Genomic DNA, 13,278 nt, shown 5'->3' with positions numbered 1-13,278 from the left:
AAAGCTACTGTGGTAAAAACAGCATGGTACTGGCAAAGAAACAGATCTGAGGATAAGAGGAACAGATTGGAAGATGCAGAAATAACTCTAGACATATTCACTGATCTCATCTTTGACAAAGGAACCAAACACCCTGACTGGAGGAAAGATGGGTATAATAATAAAATGGTGCTCAAAAAACTGTAATAATAAAATGGTGCTCAACTAGCCAAAGATTAATACTAGACCTATATCTCTCACCATATACTAGACTAAAATCAAAATGGATCAAAGAGCTACATATTAAAACAGAAACACTAAACCAGCTAGAAGAGAGGTTAGGTAGAACTCTTGAAGACAGTGGTAAAGGCAAAGATTTCATGAAAAAAACCCCAGTCATACATGAACTAGCACAAAAGAAATCAACAAGTGGGATCTCTTATTAAAAAACTTCTGTATAGGAAGAGAAGTCACCAACAGAGTGAAGAGACAAACTACAACTTGCCAAAAAATTTTTACTAACTGTGCCTCAGACAAAGGTCAATTATCTAGACTGTATAAAGAACTTTAAAAAAATCAGACCTCCCAAATTTAAAGACCAACTCCAAAAATGGGCATCTGAAATGAACAGACATTTCTCAGACAAAGAAGTAGAAATAGCAAACAAACATACGAAAAAACCTTCCACATCACTGGTCATTCGAGAGATGCAAATGCAAACAATGCTGAGATTCCACCTCACTCTAGAAACAATGGCTACTATCAAGAAATCAACCAATAACAAATGCTCACAGGGCTGTGGGGAAAAAGGAACCCTTCTCCACTGTTGGTGGGAGTGTAGACTGGTACAACCACTGTAGAAATCAGTATGGAGCTACCTCAAAAAACTAGGATTAGACCCAGCTAATTCCCCTACTGGGTTATCTTCCCAAAAGAATGAAAAGAAGCATGCCACAGTGATATATGTGCATCCATGTTTGTATCAGCACAGTTTGTAATAGCTAAAACTTGGATACAGCACAGTTGCCCATCAACTGGAGACTAAATAAAAAGTGCATTTTAAAAAATTGAGTTTATTTGTATATTTTAGGTATACAGTACAGTTACATTCATTATTGGTATCTTGTACTTTTACATGACAGGTCTTGGTTCTTGTCCCTGCCCTCCTTTCACCCCCTCCTCCCCTCCCCATTTGCAAACACTTCATTTCTACTTTTTCATTTTCTCATATTTTTTTCTTTTCCCTTATTACCTTTCCCCTACCCTTCCCACTTTCCCTACACCTTTAGCCATTTTCTTCCTATTTCACCTGGTCAATTGTACTACTCAGCCATAAAGAATGAGAAGTTAGACATTTATAGCTAAATGGATGAACACTGAGGCAATACTCTTAATGTACACTTAAAAAGTATCAATAAACACAATAAGATTAAAAAAATAAATAAATAGGACACATATGTGTAAATACCAAATAGTTTCTCTGGTGTGAGAAACTAAAAGTGTAAATAAGGATCAAAGTGCATAATAGATAATGCAAAAAAGGAAGAAAAGGTCCAAAGGGGAAGGGGAAGTGGGAGGGGTAGGTGTAGGGAAAGAAGGGAATGAAATAAATATGAGAAAAGGAAAACTGGAAAAAAGTCTTTGTAAATAGGGAAGGGTGGAGGTGCTGAAGGGAGGGCAGAGGAATGGGGAAAAAAATAAGAACCAAGATATATCATGTACAGGTACAAATTCCCATTGATGAATGTCATCATATTGTATACCTAAAATGTACCAATAAAATTAATGAATAAAAAATTTTCAGCGTCAAGCAGGATTTTTGAAGGATGGCCCCCAAAACCAGAAACCATGAAAGAAAATATTACAATATCTGAAACATAAAATGTTTAAAAATAATTATTTATGACAAAAATACCACAAAGTAAAATTTAAAAAGCAAATAGCCTAAGGAAAAACATTCTTTCAATTCCTATTATAAATGAAAGGATCCACTGCCTTCCACAGTTTAAAAGCTTCTAAAACAAAATACAAGAACACGCAACCAATGGGAACACAACAAAAGGAACAATTAGTAGTTTATAGGAGATGATTAAAAAATGGTCCTAAGATTTAAGAACAACAGTACATCCCCATTTATAAGAACAACTCAAATTTTAATGAAGAGGCTTTTTTTCAGAATGGTAATGATCACAGCTTGGTGACGCCCTTATATAGAACGTGGGCTGATACTCACTGATGCAGTTTCAATGGATATATCCACTGTCAGAGTTGCCCTGCTGTTCCATTCAAGAGCTGTAGTTTACATACATAATATGAACGAAGGCCACTTCAAATTGGGTGACACTGTGGCTGTCCCTTCAGTGAAGATCACTTGGCAAAATTTCTCAAAATAAAAATGGGGTAATTTGATGCTGGAAACTTTTTGCTTCCTGGAAACTTTCCTGCATGTGTACATTTACACATGCACAAAGGAAGGCATGTTAGCACTGTTACAGCTACAAAGAGAACACAGAGTCACCCACAGTACATCCTCCCAAAGGAATCCTCTTCAGCCAGTGCTACGGTGTGGATTTGCTTTGTCTCCCAAGGAGCCCGGTGTTGGAAGCCTGGCCCCCATGTGGCAATGCTAAGGATATTATGAGGTGAGGCCTTGCGGGAGGTCATCCTGAGGTGGGATTAAGGCAGTTCTTGGGAGAGTATTGCTTAAAAATCCCAAGCCTGGCCCAATGCGGTGCTTGGCTTCCTGTATTAGGATGTGATCATCCTCTGCCACACATGCTCCTGCCATTACCATCACCACGAAGTGACACAGCCAGAAGACCCTCACCAGCACAGAGCTGATGCCAGCACCACACCCTTGAGTCTCCTGCACTGTGATTTAAATAACTTCGCTCCATAAGAAGCCTGCCTCAGGTATTTTGTTACAGTAATGACAAGCTCATTGACAGAGCCAGTAAACAGATTAAGATGGTTCTACTGCTCTTGCAATGGAAGGGTTTGCATTGATTCACCATTAAGAAAGAAGAAGTTGTAAAGGAAGAATATGAATGGTTTCCTACTACTAAAATAATAAAGAAAAGCTAGCTGTGGTAGTACACGACTGTTATCCCAACACATGGGAAGCTGAGGCAGGAGGACTGCACGTTCAAGGACACCCTGGACACAACAGCAAGTCCCTATCTTAAAAAATGAAAACAAAGACATGCAAAAAGACTATTTTGTGTACATTTACATGCTTAGAATGTCTTTTAAAATTACACAAATCTAGAATCTATAACCCTCTTCTAGGAGAACTCAGTGGCACATATTTCACTGGACATATCCCTTGTACCTTGAACTTTTAGACCCTCAATATTAGCTTAAAATTATAAAAAGGCATTCTGTAATACTGAGTCAAATAAACAATAACAACATGCTGGGGGTTTAGCTCAGTGGTTCTGCTGCCTGCCTTGCAAGTGCAAGAACTCGAGTTTGATCCCCGGTACCAATAAATAAATAAATAACAATTTAAAAACAATACAAAGTTTAACATTTATTTTTCACCACCTTTTGTAAAAACATTTGAAGTTTCAAAACAACATAAGCCAAAAAAATTTAAAGTATGGATTTATCTTGATTGGATACTCTATAGTTAAACATTCAAGGCTAAGAACTATACTTTCTCTGTATGGTAAGAGCAATGGTTATAGTAAGTTTAAACTGATTTAGGACATGTTCTGCAGTAATTCACATACCATGCATTCAAATGTGTATATTTTGAAATCTTTTGTCCAAAATTTCTATAATTTCCATTTCAGACAGTGACTCTATTGAATGCATAATGTGACATAAAACTTACTCAGGACTTGTGAAGATTTGTCACTCATTTTACAAACTGCCTGTGCAAACGGGATCACCAGGCTCCTCCAGTTGCTAGAATCGTGCATTGCAGGACATTCTGGGAGCAGGAGAAAAACGGACAGAGCTTCTTGGTGTGGCGAATGGCATGGAAGAGCTCTGAGCAGACTGGACTCCAGACATGTAACTATCTGTGTTGAAACACAATCAGGGAAAACACCAGATCGCATTAGATGCCAAGTATTCTGAGAATCAAGCTATGGAATCAAGGACTTCATTCTACCATGTTCCAATCGCAATAATGATTTTGTTTTTTTGCAACCTATTTTTGATAACCACCATTCCTTATACTTCAAATGACCCTGACGTAATACAGGGGAGAGCCATCCTTGCCACTTTAATATGTATCAGGGTGTGTGAATAAAGTAAAGTGCAATCACATGTGCATGAACATAACAAGTGAAGCACATTCAAAACAATTATAATCCCCCAAAAGCAACAGTGTAATTGGGCTCAGTGGTATGTGCCTCTACTCTACAGGACTGCTTGAGCCCATGAAGTCAAGATCAGCCTGGCAATATAACGGGACCACATCCAAAAAAAAAATCAGTATAGAAACATAATTGTATATAGGTTACATCAATATTCCTCTCGCTTGCAAGAGAAGCTATTACCCTCTCCCACACGTATACACACACACAGACACACACACACACAATCCATTTCTTCTGCTTTCTCATTTATTAGTCAAAAATTTTCAGAGCAATATAGCTTTATATTTTTAGATTGTTTATTTTATCCAGAAATAAACTGTCAAAGCAGAATGCATGTAAAAATTATTATTGGGAATGATTTGTATGATATTCTGTGTATTTTCACATCCAATGAGTACTCACCATGTACCAGGTGATATTATTTATATCAATTTAATTAATCTTATGCATAGTTATGTGTGGCAGGTTTTCCTTACCCTTTTTATTTGAAAACTTCGCTTTATAGATGAGGAAGGAGATATTTCATTGTAAAAGGGTAGAGAAAAGAAGCCATTCAATTAATGACACATTGCAATTCTGTCACTGGAATCCACATCCAGATCTAAAATCTAACATGGCAGAGAAAATGCCCTATGTTCTCCTCATCAATCTCTTTCACTTTCCTTCTGGATTCATAGGAAGATAGAATTTCCCAGCCTCCCCTGCAGTTGCATGGGCCCATGTCACTGAGTTCTAGCTAAGGAGTGTGGGTGAAGGTAATAGGAAATACTTTCAGGCATGGCCCCAAAACACATCTGTAGTCCCAGTTACACAGGTGGCTGGGGCATGAGGATCACAAGTCTGGGCAACCTGGGCAACCTTGGAAGACCAAGTCTGAAAATTAAAAGTGAAAAGGGCTAGGGGTGTAGCTCACTTGTAGAGTGCTTGCCTAGCATGTTCTATATATCCTGGGTTCAATTCCCAGTACTACAAAAGAGCAACAAAGAAACCCCCAAAACTGGGGCCAGAGATTTAACACAATGGTGCTGCGCCTGCCTTGCAAGTGCAAGGTCCTGATTTCAATCCCCAGTACCAATAAAACAAAGCAAAACAAAACAAACCAAAAACTGAAGACCTCTGAGGTAGAGTGACACAGGCAGAGGCTTTATGATTCTCTGTCTGACTAAGCAGGACCTTCTGAGAGAAAAGCTGCCTCAGGGACTCTCTTAATGGCTTCTGGGCCCAGAAAGAGACCAATCACTTGCCCTTGGATAAGAAACTATACAAATGAAAATTACCACAAACTTTCACACTTTGCACTTGTCCTCATAAAATACCTTTTTTAATGGTATTGGTATTAAGTAGGGACTTTAGTAGGTAATTCAAACCCAAGGGCAGAGTCCTCATAAACAAAAATTACTGGTAGTGCCCTTATGAATGAGCCCAAGAGAAACCACTCACTCATTCTCTCTACCTGAGAGTGGAGCAAAAATACAGTCGTGTGTATCAGAAAGTGGGCCCTCATTGGACACTAACTGTTCTAGCACTTTCATCTTGAACTTCCCAGCCCCTAGAACTGTGAGGAGTAAATTTTTTTTTGTTTTATTTTGCGATCAGCTCTTGCTGTGTTGCTCAGGTTGGTCTTGAATTCCTGGGCTCAAATGGCCCTCCCACCTCAGCCTCCCAGGTATCCAGCACATGAGGCACGCACCCCACATCTGGCCAATTTCTATTGATTATAAACCACCTCGACTATGGTATTCTGCTATAGCAGTCCCACAGCACTAAGACATTCTATTTATCTGTGTATTGTTAATTCAACTCCCTCTCTTATTCCCCACACAACATTTAAATAGGTAGAGAAAAAGTTCTCCTTCCTACATAACCCAGAATCTTACCTTATAAATTTACCAATTTAAAGATAAAATGAATTATAAATATAGAAAATTGACTCAAAAATGAGAAAGAATGAATCAGTAGCAGAGGTTCATCTTGAATACATCTGAGGTACCAATCTCCCAGACTGAGACATGAGTGTGCTGTTTCCAAAACCAATGCTTTTTTTGTGTATCTTGCTGCAACCTATTTAACTCTCTAGCATGGTTTTTCTCATACTGAAGACATAAGTACTGTATCCATGGTACATTTAGTAAGAAAATAATGCCAGCACTTAATACAGTGTGGATTATAGTGATTTTATAATGAATACCAGCCCCTGTTCCATTCCCAACCATAGTACTCTATTACTAGGTATTCAGAGAACGCAACTGCAATTATGTCTGTTTCTGTACAAAACCACTGTTCTATTTCTCAAGTAAGTATTGGTTATTACCATGGAAGAAATCCATTCCTCCTCCATTAACTTCTTGAAGGTATCTCTTGCCATCTGTAAATCCACATCAATGGAAATTGTTTCTCCAGTTCCTCTTTGAAAATAAGAATTGTGAAAGGCCACATAAACCGAAAAGGATATTTCAAAATTTCACATATAACTTGCTTTAACTTATCACATATAAGATATAAACAAGAGAAAAACAAGCAAGTTTTTATGAAAATTACTTGTACTTGAGGATCTTTACAAGACAATGAAGTCTGAAGAAATGACCAAAGCATTATACTTTTATGCTTTTTAGACAAAAACAAAAATACAATGAATTTGTAAATAAGTCATAGAACAAATGGCTCGCTGGTCTAGATTGGTAAATTCTAGAGCTACCACCAATACTGAACTGGGAGTGTTAGAGCCAGTGGAAGATAAAGGGTACATCCATGAGTTTATTTATTCATGTTTTTTTACAAGTTTACTCAGCAGTCTCTTAGTTAGAGCTATTTTTTCACCTTTTAATGGGAGGAAACCTTCTCCAAACCTCTTTGTGGCCCACTGCATGTAACAAGAGACTGGCCTAATGCCTATGCTCAAATTACAGTTCCCTGTGTGCATCTACTTACAGACTTACTTACTTACTTACAGACTGAACCTGGACCCTGGAACAAGCTAGGCAAGTGATCTGCCACTGAGCTACATCCCCAGTACTTTTGATTTTTTAAAATTTTGAAAAGGAAATAAGGGAAAAGAAAAAAATATGAGAAAAATGAAAAAATGGAAATAAAAGTTTTTGTAAATAGGGAAGGGAGGAGGGAGTGAACGGAGGGTAGGGGTATGGGGAAAAGAATGAGAACAAGACTTGTCATATAAAGGTACAAGATCCCAATGATGAATGTAACTGTGCTGTATACCTAAAATGTACCGATAAACTCAATGAGAAAAAAATGAAATAAAATAAAATTTTGAGGCAAGGCCTCGTTAAAAAGATCTTGAACTTGCCATCCTCCTGCCTTCCCCTCACTAGAGGCTAGAATACAGGCTTAACTATTATTTATATGCAACTTGAACTGGTATTACTCTTAAGTGATGGATAATGGATGACTTTCTTACTTTGTGTGGGTATCTTCTGGGTGTATGTGTTGTAAGCCTGGCACATGCTATGTAAATGATCTACCAAGGTAAGTGATCCACTAAAGCCTCTGTATTTCTGACATTTTATACAGCAAGTACATATTTACATTTGTTGACAAAAGGGAAGCATTTTATAAAAGTAGATAAACACATAACTTTTTGCCCTGGAGCCACTCTTTATTTACTTTCACAATACTTTTAGTAGAGCTCTAATTTATTATATGTATTACCTTTCCTTTAAGAAACTTCCAGTCAGACAAGCAGCAGATGAAAAAATCTCTCGGATTTCCCTACATTAAGAAGAGAGAGTGGGCTGAACCAAATCATACAATATACCCCATACAAAATGAGATATGATAAATAAAACATATAACTATCCTTCAAATTTCTCCCTCAATATTGTTTGTATATTATCTCAGCATCTAAAAGTCTGCACTGTTCGCTAAATCGCAATTGGTCAGCAGCAAACACCGAAATAGAAAGGTACAGATTGAAGCCTCAGGGAAAGAACAAAAGGCCTGATCTGGGGTCAGACCCTTCTAGGACAAATAAAATACTCCTATCTCACCCAATCTCACCAGCTCTATTTATTACTTCTCTGCTGAAATGTGAAGGATATAAATTACTGTATCTTAAAGAAACCTTTTAAGTGCACAGATGCTTCATCATTTCTGTTCTGCATATTACAAAACAACTACTTTGTACAGCCGTTTTCCAGAATAAGAAAGCCAGAACTAAAACTACTTCTACCAGAAAGATGCTTGTAAAAAGGAGCACAATCTATAGATCACAGATTCTATGGCTTAGAGCAGGAATATCCTGTTTAGCTGCAAACCCGGGGTGCACAAAAAAGTAGTTTCAAAGTGAAAAGAGTTGGGAAATGCCAGGGAATATGTTTGCTGCTTGGAATCACAGTACATGGAAGGAAACACACTGAAGACAGACTCTTGAGAAATCCTATAGCCAAGAAAGCTGTGCTCATGGAGTTTACAGGAGAGTTGTGATGATTACTTTTATTTATTTATGTACTTACGTTTTTTTTTTTTTTTTTTTTTTTTTTTTTTTTTTTTTTTTTTTTTGGTATCAGGGATTGAACTTGGGACCTTGCACTTGCAAGGCAGGCAGCAGCACCACTGAGCTAAATGCTGGTCTTATGATGATTACTTTTAGGTGTTAACTTAGCTAGGCTATGGTACTCAGATATTTGGTAAACCATTATCCCAGCTCTTTTAGTAAAGATGCTTTTAAAGCAGGATTAACATTTAAATCAGGAGGCTTGAGTAAGCTGTATTATCCCACATCACATGTATGGGGCAGAGCCCCATCCAGTCCATTGAAAGCCTTCTTTAAAGAAAAAAAAAATATGGGACCCAGAAAAAAGGCATTCCTCTGGACTCAAGCTATAACATCAGCTGTTCCCTAGGTCTCTGCCTAGTGGACCACATTACAGACTTAGATTTATCAACCCCACAATTACAGGAGCCAATTTCTTAAGATATACAGTCTTGAAATTTCAACAGGCGGACAGCTATAAACATCCTACTGGTTCTGTGTGTCTGAAAAACACAAATATGCTAGAGGACCAGAGACTCTCATGCCTCTGTGTTGCGCATAAGCAGTCCGGGACACGATGCTTTAAAGACAGAAGCATCATCAGACACGTAGTGTGCACCTTTTGGTATTCTGCCACTGTTTTGTTCCCACGCCATTAATCCATCTCTTTACAGTCCCTTCATTCAGTGTAAGAATTTTCCTCCTCAGATTAACATAGGAATTCTGTAAACAAACAAAAACATAAAATACAATACTTTCAACACATAAAATATGGGTATTCAAGTTTTAGGCACATTCTAAAATTACAGGATAACACTATTTTTTGTCTGTTTTCAAATAGGATCAACATCGCCCAATCTGATCTTGATCTCTTCAGGCTTAACTGATTCCACCTCAGCTTCCTTAAATTCTTGGATTATAAGTATTTACCATTGTCTCTGGCTGATTTTTAAATATGGCTAATATATCCTGGAGTTAATACAAAGCAAGTATCTCTGAGGGTTCCACTCAGCACTTTATATACGTACAACAGATAAAGTGGAACAGCAGACAGCCTTGAGGGGAAGATCCTAAAAGGGCCATGTAAAAGAGGAGAACCTGATTTCCCTTGGTGAAGAAGCACAAGGAAATTGACGATTGATTATCGCTAGCAGTACTAACTGACTTTGGGTCTTTTTAGTACTGTACTGATGAGCAACACTGTTTATCAACTCACTAGGATACTGAATGATGCCACTGACAAGAAGTGCCCCAAAAGTAGGTAAGGTCAAAGAAATCACACTAACACTCAACAGGAAAATCTATGATTTTTGCAGGTAAAAATGAATGTAATTTGGACAATAAAAGAATTATAATGTCTATCTATTCCCAAAGTCAGCCCAGTAACCTGATAATTTTATAGTTCACCAAACTTGGATTTTAGAACCCTTTATTTTGTTTCAAGTACTAAGTTACAGAACATGTAGAGATTTATTTTTACCTCTTTATTCACCCAGAGCAAAATGCTCTGATTCCCTCCAGCAATCATTAGCAATTCCTTTTGTGAGTGATGGCTTTCTGAAAGGACACATACACAAAATATGAATACATAAAAGTCATGCTGGTGTGAACTTTCACACTCAATTTAAATAATTTCAGATTCTTAAATATAGTCACTTTATCTTTGTAATAAAGACAGAAATTTTCCCACCACTAGGAATTATAGATACATATATTATATATCAGAACTCTATATATATGATACAAATATTTCACTAGTTGATAGTTTAATCCAGCTCTCATAACTAAAATCCACCATCTCAAGATTTAACCAGTGATTGTGAAAAATGTAACTTTATAAAAACTCAAAGATAAAATATGAACTGGTTAAAGAAGTAACTCCACTGCTTATTTTCTCAGAAGAAATTAGAATTTTTGATTTTTTTTTTAAAGATAAGGTCTTCCTATGTAGTTCAAGCTGGCCTTGGACTCACAATGATCCTTCTGGCTCAGCCTCACAAGTGCTGGGATAACTGGCATGCGCCACCATGCTTGGCTGTTTTTTTCTTTTTCTTTTTTTTTTTTTTGAGACAGGATCTCACTATGTAGTTCAGACTAGTTATAAACCTATGGTGGAAAACCTATGTCATGCATTCCACAGAGAGCTGATTGCTATCAATGAAAGCTCTAAAGGTTCGCCATCACTGTGTTAAACTCACTATGGAGCCCAGGCTGGCCTTGAACTTGTAGAGATCCTCTTGCTTTAGCCTGGGATTACAGGCATGTGCCATTTAACTCTGCTAAGCTTCTGGGAACCGACACAACTGCTCCAAGGTGCTTCTAACACAGAGCATTTCAGAGCTCAGGCTTTGGGTTATACTTCCTGACTGTGAGCTAGTGGCTTTGAGGAACTGGCTTTATTCTCCAAGTCTCTGTATCCTCTGGTGACAGGAGGATGAAGAGAATACATCTCCCAAACCATTATGACGATGGTAAGACAGAAAATACAGGTAAATGTGAGGCACAATTCCCAGGCCTGTGTGCATGTCGGCTGAGGGTTTTACAAGATCCTGGGTCAAGGAAACCAGCTAGGAACACCAATCATCCTGCAGTTAAGTCTCTGACAAACTGAAACCTGGGCTGCATGTCAGTGCTCTAGTTTACATTAACCCTAATTTTAAGAACTAACAGGAAAATTATAATTATTTAGACTTAAGAAGGTAGCTTAAATGTTTTAAATTATTTACAATTAAACACAGGAAACCCATATTCAGAGAAACTCCCTTCATATTCGCACACTGCTTTTCTTATCAAATCATATACTTAGAAAAATCACTTTTGTAACAAGGTATTGTACCAAACCCCATTCTCCTAGAAAATTTACCAAATTGCAGATCTTCATTTGATGTTGATTTCATGGGCAGTGGTATCAGCTGATTATGTTTTCCATTATTTCCTAATTGTCCCTCTTCTCCAAAACCAAAGGAAAAGACCTTGCCCAAATCGGACACATAGGCAAGCGTGTGCCACCTGTTAAATGAAAACATAGACTAGGGTCAATGCTGTTATCCCCAGTAATGAGAGTTTTTAGCAACACTGTAAACTGCTCAAATCAGGTTACTCAAAAAGGGTGAAACTAACTCTCCAGGCATAAACCCATCTGCAGACCAAGATGGCTTGGAAGACTCTAGAAACCATATGTCCACTCAGACCCACAATGCCACACAATGGCAAAGGAGTTCTGTTTTGGGAACAACATCTCCCCTCACCAGCTACTCCTTTGTTAAGTGGCAGCTTGAGAGGCACCACGTCCTAGAAGCCATCTCTCAGGCTCTCCTCTCCCCATCCTAGAAGACTGCATTAGCTGATCTTCTCTGAGCTCCCATTCTATTGCCCAAAGATCTTCACACAGGGATTTTCTTACTGACTTGCACATCAGTTCCTTACTGCAACCACAACAGGGGGTAGTAAGAAATCTGGCCTTGCTCAAAGACAGGTCTGGCCACCTTGTGCTTGATGCATAGGAAGTACCCTATAAAGTGATCCTATAAGTGGTACTCATGGTAGAGCTCAGGGACTACACCTAGACCCTTCCAGGTACCTCCATTTGATTGCTACTAAGGGTATATTTTGCTTGTAATAAATCTGTGAGTCACCAGCTTCCAGGAAATTCTAGGAGCCTTTCCAGGGGATTCTCCTGTCAGCACTAAGGTACCTCTACTTGGCTCCTTCTCTTGGAATGTAGGCCACTCAACTCAAAAGAACTTGCTGGGAAAAATCCAGTATGGTTTTAACACTTCCTTAAGATACACTGAATGAGATGTAGATTAAGAGGATATCTCTTTGGTTAAAAGAATCTTTCTCCTCTAACCTCATCGACCTTAATATTATTCATTTAAGGAAATAGGTCTGTTGACTGAAAGTATGTTTACTTGTTTTTTTGTTTTGTTTTTTATAGGAAGGATTTCGGGAAGCTCACAGATGAAGCCAAAGTCAAAGTCTGAACTAAAGCTGAGTAAGGAAAAACTTCTCAAAAGAACAAGTGCCTAGGAAAAAGTACTGTAGCTCTTAACTTTACCAACTCTCACAATCCTAGTGTGAAGAAGTGGACTGACAGCCTGGCATGTTGGTGCACACTTGTAATTCCACCTCTCGGGAAAGCCAAAGCAGGAGGATTTCAAGTTTGAACCCAGCCTAGCAATTTAGCAGCAAGCTGTCTCAAGATGAACAAAAAACTCCCAAAATGAAAAGGGCTGAGGACATACCTCAGAGCAAAAACCCTGGGTTCACCCCCAGTACCACTAAAAAAGAAAAAGTAAAAATTAGACTGTTGAATCTGATGAACAAAGAAAAATCAAGCAGTCTGAGGAACTTTTGGCCTTTATTATTATAAAAATGAGCTGTGGGGGCCAGGGATTTAGCTCAGCGGTTCGGTGGCCTGCCTTGCAAGCGCAAGGACCCAAGTTCGATCGCCGGTACCCCAAAAAAAAAAAAAAAAAA

The 13,278-nt window shown here is 38.2% G+C and overlaps 1 protein-coding gene across 1 annotated transcript in view; it reads right to left on the bottom strand.

Annotated features, from left to right (window-relative positions):
- Herc5 (HECT and RLD domain containing E3 ubiquitin protein ligase 5) overlaps positions 1 to 13,278 on the bottom strand; it is a 48,807-nt gene that overhangs the window by 27,308 nt on the left and 8,221 nt on the right. Inside the window, exons 7-12 of the mRNA XM_010610499.2 lie at positions 11,663 to 11,808; positions 10,280 to 10,356; positions 9,419 to 9,522; positions 7,977 to 8,036; positions 6,622 to 6,715; positions 3,818 to 4,007 (exon numbers count right to left, since the gene is read on the bottom strand). Coding sequence (XP_010608801.1) covers positions 3,818 to 4,007; positions 6,622 to 6,715; positions 7,977 to 8,036; positions 9,419 to 9,522; positions 10,280 to 10,356; positions 11,663 to 11,808 — 671 coding nt within the window. The remainder of the gene's footprint in view (positions 1 to 3,817; positions 4,008 to 6,621; positions 6,716 to 7,976; positions 8,037 to 9,418; positions 9,523 to 10,279; positions 10,357 to 11,662; positions 11,809 to 13,278) is intronic.

Source organism: Fukomys damarensis, unplaced genomic scaffold (genome assembly GCF_012274545.1).
Source record: "Fukomys damarensis isolate Sample0158 unplaced genomic scaffold, DMR_v1.0_HiC HiC_scaffold_32, whole genome shotgun sequence".
Classification (NCBI taxonomy): Eukaryota; Metazoa; Chordata; class Mammalia; order Rodentia; family Bathyergidae; genus Fukomys; species Fukomys damarensis.
Note: the sequence above shows the minus strand (reverse complement) of the source record. Positions and strands in the feature narration are given on the sequence as shown.